This window comes from Rhincodon typus, chromosome 36, assembly GCF_021869965.1.
Source record: "Rhincodon typus isolate 14 chromosome 36, sRhiTyp1.1, whole genome shotgun sequence".
In the NCBI taxonomy this organism is placed as follows: domain Eukaryota; kingdom Metazoa; phylum Chordata; class Chondrichthyes; order Orectolobiformes; family Rhincodontidae; genus Rhincodon; species Rhincodon typus.
Window position 1 is genome coordinate 6,988,505 of NC_063367.1, and position 12,771 is coordinate 7,001,275.

General features: G+C 45.0%; 1 protein-coding gene across 1 annotated transcript in view; it reads right to left on the reverse strand.

Annotated features, from left to right (window-relative positions):
• roraa (RAR-related orphan receptor A, paralog a) overlaps positions 1–12,771 on the reverse strand; it is a 147,495-nt gene that overhangs the window by 41,709 nt on the left and 93,015 nt on the right. The window contains exon 3 of the mRNA XM_048617284.1: positions 1,740–1,881. Coding sequence (XP_048473241.1) covers positions 1,740–1,881 — 142 coding nt within the window. The remainder of the gene's footprint in view (positions 1–1,739; positions 1,882–12,771) is intronic.

Below are 12,771 nucleotides of genomic sequence, written 5' to 3' on the forward strand. Positions count from 1 at the left end.
CAGAGGAGCAGGAAAGCTGACGTTTCGGGCCTAGACCCTTCTTCAGAAATGACCCTTCTGAAGAAGGGTCTAGGCCCGAAATGTCAGCCTTCCTGCTCCTCTGATGCTGCTTGGCCTGCTGTGTTCATCCAGCTCTACATCTTGTTATCTCAGATTGTCCAGCATCTGCAGTTCCTACTATCTCTGGATATCAGCCAATGGTGGAGCAGGCTCGAAGGGCTGAATGGCCTACACCCATGCAGCGATTCTCATGAGGTCAGCCAGCTGGACATGACAGAATATGAGTTCACTGATTGGGGCCGTTAATCTGGTCCGATCAGGGAGCCCTGGCTGACAGATATAAACAGGAGTGTCAGGGGTTCTGCTCACTCTAGGAGTTGGCTCTGAGCTAGCTGGGTCAGTGTCATGTTCAATGCACATGTAAATAAAAGGTGACCTGGTGACAGGATACCAGCCTGTGTGGAGTTATTTCACCTGGTCCTATTGTCGATGCTTCCTTTGAAGCAGATTGTGAACCACAACATTTCAGAAACGGCCTGGCAAAGCTTGAATATACATCATCAGTGCCTATCCCGGGAAACAGCACAGCCCCTGTATTGGTTACTGCGATCTGGAGGAAGTTTTGTGGGTAGGATCCCTACCTCTGGCCCAGTTGGTCTAGATTCAAGTCTTACCTCCGGACCTGATGATCATCGAAGCTGGGTCACAATGCAGCCACGTGGTTTGATTATTAAACCTGAAATCCTTCTAATGTGCTTATGTCGGGCAGTAAGATTGGCTGAGTTTCCTGGCCAGCCGAGAACCATTTAGTAGCTGCATCACAGTAGCCTCTCCTACATTAAAGGACTCCATGCTCTCCTTGTCCTGTGGGACTAACGCTAACATACCATAGCTCCTTATAGTCTGCAATTTTAACTGATTTTAAAATGTAACGCTTAAACAATATTACCTCTAAAGATTTTCTTCAGGATCAAAATGCGATCAATAAAACCTGAAGAATTATGATAATACTTTTGCAAACCGGTTTTTGTGGATTCACATTGTGTTTGTGTCATTTTCAACAGCTGTCCTAGCCATTACACTATCCTTTTATAGATATTGTCCTAACCAACCTGTTCAGAGATATTATTACAGACTTCCAAATAGGTTGGATTGATCTCAAATCTCCTGGTCCAGAGGCAAGGACGCTACCGTGCTTCAAGAGCTCTCATTATCCTTTTAAATAACTCAGGCATATTAAATATGTGTTCAGGACTAATATTGCCTTCTCTGCTCCTTTGCTCCACACTTAAGCAGTTCTTAGTATTGACCTTTCATGAGGTATCAAGAAGCATGTTTTTCAGTTGCATAGTCCATTTCAGAATTAAAACAAGTTGAATAATTATGGACAAAATGTGTCATAATTGTCGATTCTGTGGTCTTATGCACTCGCCCTCTCTGCCTCTTGCAGTTCTGAAGATGACTCAACATGCTAGCTCTGTTTCTCTTTCCACAGATGCTGCCAGACCTGCTGAGTTTCTCCAGTGTTCTCTGTATTTGTTTCAGATTCCCAGAGTCCGCAGGATTTTACAGTGTTTGCTTTGGCCTTGCTTACCAGTGTTTTGTTACCGTGACATTTAACACTCGGTGGAAAATGTGGCTCATGTGTTGAAGCAACCGTTTTAGTTCACATACATGAGACCCTGTCAGTACAGGAGAGGCACAGGCTGGATAAAGCAGAGTGACTGTAGGCAGCTTACCATCTCGAGACATTCCCACTGTCAAACACTTCTGTAACCGGCAGTGCTGACATCGATTCCTGCTTGTTCGGTCGATGAGGCAGTTCTTTTGCCGAGGGCAAGAGTATGTCGCATTGCTCTGTTGGCTTCTCCTAAAGAACCCCTTCAGTACAAATAAAATATTCACATCAGACACGATCTCACACTAAAATCCAGCCTCACCCTTCTTGATAAACTAAGCCCAGTTTCTACGCTTTGTTAGGTATAGTCATTACGACGAGACTATGAGACTACTAGGGGCGGCACAGTGGCTCAGTGGTTAGCACTGCTGCCTCACAGCAGTAGGGACCCATGTTCAATTCCACCCTCGGGTGACTGTCTGTGTGGAGTTTGCACATTCTCCCTGTGTCTGCGTGGGTTTCCTCCAGGTGCTCCAGTTTCCTCCCACAGTCCAAAGATGTGCATGTTGTGTGGATTGGCCATGCTAAATTGCCCCATCGTGTCCAGGGATGAGCAGGCTATTAGGGTTAGCCATGGGAAATGCAGGATTACAGGGATAGGGTAGGGGTGTGGGTCTGGGTAGGATGCTCTTTGGAGGGTTGGTGTAGACTCAATGGGCTGAATGGCCCACACAGTAGGGACTTTATGAGAACAGTCATTCAGAGAAAAGGCAATTCAACCCTTCAAAGCAGAACTGATCCTACTGGCAATTCTCCAATCATAATATCTATTTGAGAAGCTGTTCCCCCTTATAGGAGAGTCTCAGACCAGAGAGTATAATCTCAGAACAATAGGCTGCACACTGAAGACAGAGCACATGAGGTTGAATTTCTTTTCTCAGAGGGAGTGAATCTGTGGAATTCTTTACCAGAGAGGGCTATCGAGGTTGGGTCATTAAGTATATTCAAGGCTGAGAGAGACAGATTTTTTAATCAGGAAGGGATTCAAGGGTCATGAGGTAAACACAAGAAAGCGGAGTGGAGGGTTATCAGATCAACCATGATCTAATTGAATGGTGAGCAGACATGATGGGCTGAATGGTCTACTGCTGCCCCTATGTCTTATGGTCTTATTTCAGATTAATGCATCACCTTTTCTTGGTAAATTATCCCATACTGTTTTTTTTCGCTCATTAAACAAAGAACGCCACCAACAAACACATCTTCCCCTCACTCACCCGTCCGCATATTGCAGGGGTCATTCACTCCGGGACACTCTAGTCTATTCCACAACCACCAATACCACCCCCCCATCCCCTTCTCCACAGCACCTTCCCATGTAACCGCAGAAGGTGTAATATCTGCCCCTTCACCTCCTCCCTGCACATCATCCAAGGGCCTCTCCAGGTGAAGCAACATTTCACCTGTACCTGCTCCAATCTTGCGTATTGTATTTGCTGCACCTAATGTGGCCTTCTCTACATTGGAGAAACCAAACGCAGACTCAGTTACCGCTTTGCGGAACACGTCAGGTCCATGCACAAGCATGACCCTGCCTTTCCCATTGCTGGTCATTTTAACACAGTGCCCTGCTCACAGGCCCATTGGTCTGTCCTCAGCATGCTGCAGTGTTCCAGAGAATCACAGTGCAAACTGGAGGAACAACATCTCATCTTCAGACAAGGCACTTTACAGCTTTCTGGACTTAATATTGAGTTCAATACCTTCAAATTGTGAATCATTCCTTTCTTTCAGCTTGTTATCATGTCCTCCCCTCCCCCCACCTCAGCTACTGTCCTTTCAGGTCTGGCAGGTAGACACACCATTTTGCTGCCATTCTCACATTGCTATCACTTAATCTGAACTATCAACATCTTTTCTCCACCAGCACTCTACACCCAGCACCACCCCTCCAACTGCTGTCCCCTCCACACTTCACATCAGCTCTGATGAAGAGTCATCTCGACTCAAAACGTTAGCTTGCTGTCTCTCTATGGATGCTGCCTGACCTGCTGTGATCTGCAGCATTTGTTGTTTTCAGACAAAATATTCCCCACGTCAGTTTAAATTTATTTTCACTCAATTTCAATGTGGTTCAACTTAGAGTCATAGAGTTGTACAGCACAGAAACCGATCCTTCGGTCCATCTCGTCCATGCCGACCAGATATCCTAAATTAATCGAGTCCCATTTGCCAGCATTTGGCCCTTATCCCTCTAAACCCTTCCTATTCATTTATCCATCCAGATGCCTTTTAAATGCTGTAATTGTACCAGCCTCCACCACTTCCTCTGGCAGCTCATTCCATACACACACCACCCTCTGCGTGAAAAAGTTACCCCTCAGGTCCCTTTCAAATCTTTCCTCTCTCACCTTAAACCTATGCCCTCTAGTTTTGAACTCCCCTGTCCTGGGGAAAAGACCTTGGCTATTCACCCTATCTATGCCCCTCATGATTTTAAAAACTTCTATAACGTCATCCCTCAACCTCTGACACTCCAGGCAAAATAACCCCAGCCTATTCAGCCTCTCCCTATAGTTCAAACCCTCCAGCCCTGGGAACATCTTTGTAAAGACTTGTCTGAAGTAGTCTGAAATAATATGCAGTGTTCATCATATTGTCACCACTTAATGGCGTAGCTACTTCAAACATCATCATTCTTTTATTTGTGTGTGCAGTTAACAACCTAAGTTAATCTAACTTAATTTAGCCTAACTTTAAGCTAATATAATCTTGTGCTGAATCCACTCTCTCTATTGGAAAGCCTGAGCAGTTAACAATTTGCCATGGAGTTCTGCTGAAGATGAATCAACCTGAAATGTTAACTTGGTTTCTTGCTTGCCTGATCACTAACAAGTGATATGAAAGATGCAGCATGGATATCTGAAGCACCAGGTCACGTCTGACAAACTTAGTTTAATGTTTTGAGGAGGTTGCTAACATGGCGACAGGACAGAGTCTCTGAATGTTTGATACTTGGTCTATCACAAGGCGTTTAATCAAATTAGAACATAAGAATGAGGAACAGGAGTAGGCCATTCAGCCCCACTGCCATTTAATACAAGCATGGTTGATCTCACAACAGCCTCAACTCCACTTTCCTGTCCACTCTCCATAACTCATTAACCCATTACTAATCAAAAATCTGTCTAACTCCTTCTTAAGTTCATCCAGTGTACCAGCATCTGCTACACTCTGAATTCCACAGCTTCATGACCCTTTGATAGAAGTAATTCCTCCTGATCTCTGTTTAAATCTGTCATCCCCTTACCCTAAAACTATGACCCCGTTGTTCTAGATTACCCCACAAAGGGAAACATCCTCTTTACATCTACTTTGTCAATCCCCTTTAGTATTTTAATGTACTCAATTAGATCTCCTCTCATTCTTCAAAACTCCAAAGAGTATAGGCCTAAACTGCTCTATTTCTCCTCATGACCCAAGCCTTTCATCTCTGGAATTAATCTAGTGAACCTCCCCTGGACTGTATCCAATGCAATTACATCCTTCCTCAAGAAAGCATACAAAAAATGTCAAAAATAAAAATGCAAGTTCTTGTAGACAACCTTGCGACACAACTTAAGAGCTGAGAGAGGCAGAAGAGAGACAGTGATGATAAAAAGATTAGGCTCTGACTGATGGGGTACAGCAAGTTGCATTCCCTTGGGTTCTGTACAGGGGCCAAAACCTTGCACCTCTTTATCACTGATATGGACAAAGCATAGAGAGCAGTGCCTCCAACTATGAGGATGACACTGATGGACTACAACATATTGTGTGAATGAGAGTAGGATGTTACAAAGAACCACATACACACAAAGTTGGAGAACTTAATGTCCTCTGTCAAAGCAAGATGGTTAGGGTTAGAGTTAGGGTTATGGTTGGGGTTAGGGTTAGGTTAAGGGTTAGGGTTACAGTTAGGGTTAAGGTTAGAGTTTGTTTTAGGGTTTGGGTTAGGTTAGGATTAGAGTTAGGATAAGGGTTAGAGTTTTTTTTAGGGTTAGGTTAGGATTAGAGTCAGAGCTAGGGATAGGGTTAGAGTTTTAGAGTTCATTTTAGGTTAGGGTTAGGGTTAGGTTAGGATTAGAGTCAGGGTTAGGGTTAGGGTTAGAGTTAGAGTTTGTTTTAGGGTTAGGGTTAGGTTAGGATTAGAGTCAGGGTTAGGGTTAGGGTCAGAGTCAGGGTCAGAGTCAATCAAGCAGGACATGCCAGGTGGAGACCATGCCACCTACTGGCCTCTGCTTTGTTTACGATCTGACAGGAAAGGCTCATGGAAAGCCTGCTGCAAGTTAAAGCCCCAAGTAGGCAATTAGTACCCACTTAAGGGTCTCACCCCACCACAGGTTTGTAAAACACAAAGCTGCAGAATTTGCAATCATCTGCAGGCAAAAGTGCAGATGTATTTTGCCCTACTCTTGACATCTCTAACATCACAGATGCCAATTTGATTCATTCCACATGAGATGAAGGACCAACTGAAGACACTGGATATTGCAAAAGCGATGGGCACAGACAACATCCTGGATTACACGACTGAAAACTTGTGCTCTGGAACTGACAACACCTCGAACCAAAACATTCCTGTACAACAACAACAACATGGAAAAATACCCTGTCCTGTACACAATAAATAGGACAAATCGAATCCTGCAATTAACATCCCACCAGCCTTCTCTCGACCACCAGTGAAGTGATGGAAGGTTGTCATTGACAGTGCTATCAAGTAGCACTTATACACCAATAACCTGCTCACTAAACTCAAACTGCATTCTGTCAGGGCTGCTTCATTCCTGACCTCATTACAATTTTAGTCCAAATGAGTTCAAAAGTGCTGAACTCCAGAGGAGAGGCTACCCATCACTAAGAGTGGCATCAAAGAATCCTGGCAAAACTGAAATAAATGGAATATTGCTGTGTCCTAGGCTCAACCATCTTCAGTTGCTTCATCAATGACCTTCCGTCCATTATAAGGTCAGAAGAGATTGATTGCACAATCTACAGCATCATAACCAACCCCTTAACATTCACTGTCACTATTATTGCTGTGTCTCCCACTATCAACATCCTAGGGGTTACCATTGACCAGAATCTGAACTGGACTGTTTATCATGGAATCCCTGCAGTGTGGAAACAGGCCCTTCGGCCCAACAAGTCCACACTGACTCCCAGAGCATCCCACCCAGACCCATCCCCCTACAACTCACCTAACCTACACATCCCTGAACACTACGGGGCAATTTCCCATTGCCAATCCATCTAGCGTGCACATCTTTGGACTGTGGGAGGAAACTGGAGCACCCAGAGGAAACCCACGCAGACACAGGGAGAATGTGCAAACTCCACACAGTCACCCAAGGGTGGAATCGAACCTGGTGCTGTGAGGCAGCAGTGCTAACCACTGAGCCACTGTGCCACCCCAAATGATGACCCCGACATGATATAATTACTGTGGCTACAAGTGCAGTTCAGAGGGTAGGAATCCTGCAGCAATTAACTCAATTCCTGTTGCCCCAAATCCTGTCCATCATCTACAAGGCACACTCCGGGAGTGCAAAGGAATACTCCCAGATGGGTGCAGCTCCAATAACGTTCAAGAAGCTCAATACCATCCAGGGTAAACAAGCCCAATTTATTGGCACCACACCAACAGCAGTGTGTACTGCCTATAGAATGCACTACAACAACTCACCAAGGCTCCTCCAACAACACCTTCCAATCCTGCGAATTCTACCACCTAGACATTTGTGGGTGTGTTGGAAAATCACCAGTTGCAATTTCTCCCCCATGCTACAAACCATCCTGACTTGGCGCTGTATCAACGTTCCTTCGGTGTCATTGGGTCTAAATCCCTCACAGCATCAGGGATGTAGGTACACAATTTGGACTGCAGGAGTTCAAGATCACCATGTTCTCAAGGGCAATCAGGATAGGCAATAAATACTAGTCTCGCCAGCAATGCCTATAAACTAGCAGATGAGAACCTGGGAATTCAGATGTCGGTGTTGGACTGGGATGGACAAAGTCAAAAGTCACACGACACCAGGTTATAGTCCAACACGTCTTTTTAAAATCACCAGCCTTCCTTCATCAGATGAAGGGAAGAAAATTCTGAGGAGTGTGACTCACCTTCTGACTTGTGAAAGCCTATTCACCATTTAAAAGGCACAAGACTCTGATGGAATACTCTCCACTCACCTGGATCAGTGTTGCTCTTCCAACACTCAAGAGGCTCAACGCTACTTTAGAAAAAGCAGTCCACATCACCAGCATCCTACTAACCAACTTGGACATTCACTCCTTCCACCACTGACCAGAAATGACTGAAATGTGTACTATATACACTGCAGGATCTCACCAACCATCTTTCAACAGGATCCTCCAAACCTATAACCTCTACCATCTAGAAGAACAAGGGCAGCAGATGTACTGGAACACCGCCACCAGCAAATTCTCCATCACGCCTCATCCTGACTTGGCGCTATATCACCGTTCCTTCACTATCGTTGGATCAAAATCAAGAGGGAAACTATTTTCTGTAGCAGGGGCGGAGTCCAGAACAAGAGGGCCAGTCCTTAAAATGAAAGGTAAGCCATTTCAAGGGGAGGACTGGAGGCAGTTTTTCCAAATAAGCATAATAAAACCCACTATTCAATCCCCAAAATATCAAAAGCGGAGGTTTGTACCATATTGTGCCTTTTTATAGCCAGAGAGACCAAACATAGAAAAGCAAAGTACTGGGGATGCTGGAGAACAGAAAATAAAACAGAAAGGAATGGAGAAACTCAGGAGGTTTGGCAGCATCTGTGGAGACAGAAATCAAGTTAACATTTCAAGTCCAGTATGAGTCTTCTGAGGTCTCGGCCCGAAACATCGGCCTTCTTGCTCCTATGATGCTGCCTGGCCTGCTGTGTTCATCCAGCTCTACACCTTGTTATCTCAGATTTTCCAGCATCTGCAGTTCCTACTATCTCTGATACAAGAGTTAGATAAAGGCAGGCACAGGATGTGGAAAGGAATAGCATTTTCACAATAATTTACAGTCTGTATCAGGATCTATACAACCAGCCTAGTGCTCATCCCCGTTCCTTCTCTTGGTCTAAGTTAAACTGTGAACCAATGTCTGGTCAAAAAATTCAAAAAGTAGCACTGCCTGACAAGAATCAATAACGTGACAAGTGTAAACGAGCTCTGGTCGTTCCCTAATTCTGTGAGCAAAATCACATATTCGATTGTGGCAGGGTGGCTCAGTGGTTAGCGCTGCTGCCTCACAGTGCCAGGGACCCAGCTTCAATTCCACCCTCAGGTGACCACTTGTGTGGAGTTTACACATTCTCCCTGTGTCTGCATGGGTTTCCTCCCATAGTCCGAAGATGTGCAGGGTTAGGTGGATTGGCCATGCTAAATTGTCCATAGTGACTGGGGATGTGCAGGTTAGGTGGGTTAACTGTGGGAAATGCAGGGTTACAGGGATAGGGTAGGGGGTGAATCTAGGTGGGATGCTCTTCGGAGGGGTGGTGTGGACTCAATGGGCTGAACAGCCTGGTTTCGCAATGTAGGGATCCTATAATGTGGGCCAAGTCATAAGTCACACGGGACCAGGTTATAATCAAACAGATTTATTTAAAATCACAGGCTTTCGGAACGTTGTGAAAACTTGTGATTTTAAATAAACCTATTAGGCTATGTCGTGTGGCTTCCAACATTTCCCACACCAGTCCAACACTGGCACCTCCACATCACAATATAGGCCAGTAGACTTGGCACCAGATTGCGGTGAAAACAGAGAGCTCTGATTACAAATAAAAACGATGGGTTCAAATTTGACTTTGTTTGGATGACTGATAATATTAGCTAAATTAATTGACACTAACAGCTAATTATCATACAGATCTGCCCCAATAGGCCCATATGTTTTAATTAGTTAGTCATTGGCTGTTTAATTAGGAGAAAGGCAGCTGACAGCTGCCAAACTTTTTCTTACAACGTGGCACGCGTGCATTTGCAGGAGAATAGCTTGTGACAAGAGGGGCTGCTTTATTCTTAGTACAGTGGAGTGATTTATCATCCATCATCTTTAACGGCATGCCTCACTAAATCCTTCTGTTTGTATTAAATCCTGTGTTGATAGAGTAACAACAATATCAGGGCATTGCACAACCTTCCTCCCTGAGACAGTAATGAACAGTGAAGTAATGATGGGACGAAGAACGAAGAAGCTGTTGTCACTCCCTCAGAGCTAATTTCTCTAGCCTGCCAATCGGAGTGTCTGAGCAGATGCACTCCTGACAACTCTATCCCTACCTTAGAGATAGTAAGAACTGCAGATGCTGGAGGCAGAGATAACACAGCGTGGAGCTGGAGGAATACAGCAGGCCAGGTAGCATCAGTGGAGCAGGGACGTTGACATTTCGGGTCGGGACCCTTCTTCAGAAAGAGGGTCCTATGAAGAAGGGTCCCGACCTGAAACATCAGCTTTCCTGCTCCCCTGATGCTGCCTGGCCTGCTGTGTTCCTCCAGCTCCACACTGCGTTATCTCTACCTCTACCTTTTTAGTTTTATTTCTTATTTTCCTAACTTATACTATGTATATCTGATACACGGTGTAACACTTTTCTTTATTTTCTCTGTGTTTTTTGTACCTAAGATAGAGCCATGAGTTGGCGACATTGTACACTTTTCACTGTACTGCTGTTCTTTTGTAACTTGTATGCGTGACAATAAACCAATTCGAATTCTAATTGACCTTACCCTCCCCACTTTCACCTATCAGCATGCAGTCCTTGAGTGCAACAGCTCTTGTCCGTACCTGATTTGAATCTGCTTTTTCCATTTGTTTTATTTTTACTTTTCAGTTGTCAGCCTTGGGCAGTACTCTGGAGTAAAAAGACTGTAGATCTGGTCACCACTCTCTAGAGAGCCGAACACAATCTGACACTCTACTGCAGCACTGAGGGGGTGCAACACCATTAGATATAGCGAGAAGGTGCCGTTGTAAGAAGAACAGGGGAATTCTCTCCAGGTGCCCTGGACAAAATTTGATTCTCGATCAATATCATTCAAGGTCTGAAGTCACAAGACGCCAGGTTATAGTCCAACAGGTTTATTTGAAATCACAAGCTTTTAGAGTGCTGCTCGTTCATCAGGCAAAGTGTTTACCTGATGAAAGGGCAGCGCTCCGAAAACTTGTGATTTCAAACAAACCTGTTCGACTATAACCTAGTGTCGTGCGACTTCAGACCTTGTCCACCCCAGTCCAATAGCACCTCCACAGCATGAACATGCTGTGTTACGACGGTCACTATATTTTAAGATGAGTTATCATAGAATCCCTACAATGCAGAAGCAGGCCATTCGGCCCAGCAGGACTGCACAGACCCTCCAAAGAGCATCCCACCCTGACCCATGCTCTCCTAACCTTATCCTCTGTAACCATGCCTTTCCCATGACTAACCCACCCAGCCTCCACATCCCTGGGCACTATGGGCAATATAGCACGGCCAATCCACCTCACCTGCATGCCTGAGGGTGGAATCGAACCTGGGTCCCTGGCGCTGTGAGACAACAGTGCTAACCAACGAGCCACCATGCCACCCAATTTCATTGGTTGTTATGTGTTTTGGAAAGCGAAAGCTTCCTTCTTTAGTTCAGCACCTCCCAAACCTTTTCTCACTGTGAGCCCCATCTCAAGGTTTAAAAACTGTCGTGATCCGCCACTGTGCGAGTGGTTTGGGTGAGGACTACAGCGACAGGGTCCTGTTTGAGCGGGAGAACAGCTGATGTAACTCAATCATGGATCCCGTGACTGCATCAGAGCTCAGATCACATTAGTGCGGAAGGGGATAATCCCAATAGCCTGGAGTCCAGGGATCAAAGTCTGAGGACACAGGGTTAAGCCATTTAGGGCTGAAATGAGGAGAAATGTCTTCACCCAGACGGTGGTGAACCTGTGGAATCCTCTGCCACAGAAAGCGGTTCAGGTCAAAACATTGAATGTTTTCAAGAAGGAGTTAGATATAGTTCTTAGGGCTGAAGGGATCAAAGGATATGGGCAGTAAGTGGGAACAAGGGATTGAGTTGGATGATCAGCTATGATCATATCGAATGGTGGAGCAGGCTTGAAGGGCCGAATGGCCTGCTCCTGCTCTCTATGTTTCTAAGACCCCAAAGTTTCAGCTCATGGTCCTTGTCCCCCGCTTCGGGAAGCCCTACTTTGGTTTGTTCCCTATGGCAATATTAACAGATAAAGCTGCACTAACACTGACCTCTCGGAACTAGTGCTGATTGGGAGCTCAGTGAATGCTGCAGGTCCACATGGTCCCTCTCGGCACACCGACAGATCCAGCACATGCCAAACACCTGCACGAGGCTGGATTGGCACTGTTAAAATGGAAGGCTCGAACAACTTTAGGACATCTCAAAAGAGAGCTGAACAAATATTTGAAAGTGACATTGGTGAGGTCTCTTCTGGAGTATTGCGTCCAGCTCTGGTCACCCTGTTATAGGAAAGATATTATTAAACTGGACAGGGTTTAGAAAAGAGTTACCACAATGTTGCTGGGAATTGAGGGTTTGAGTTATAAGGAAAGGTTGGGACTTTTTTCATTGGAGCATAGGAGGTTGATGGGGTGACCTTATAGAGGTTTGGAAAATCATGTGGTGTATAGATAAGATAAATAGCAGGTGTCTTTTCCCCAGGATGAGGAATTTAAAGACTAACCGGCATATTTTTAAGGTGAGAGGAGAAAGATTTAAAAAAGACATGAAGGGCAACATTTTAACACAGAGAGTGCTTCATGTGTAGAATGAACTTCCAGAGGAAGCGGTGAATGCGGATACAGATACAATGTTTAAAAGATTTGGATAAGTGAATAAGAAATGTTTGACAGGTTATCGGCTGAGCGCAGGCAGGTGGGACCTATTTAGTTTGGGATTATGGTTGGCACGGACTGGTTGGACCGAAGAGTCTGTTTCCGTGTTAGATGACTATGACTCTGTAACTAGGAGCACTGGTTTAAAAGTAGGGGACATCCTTTCAGGACAGAAGTAAGGAGATTCTTTTTCATCTCAGAAGGTTGTGTGAATTTGTGACTTGCTGTCTCAGGAGGCAATGGAGA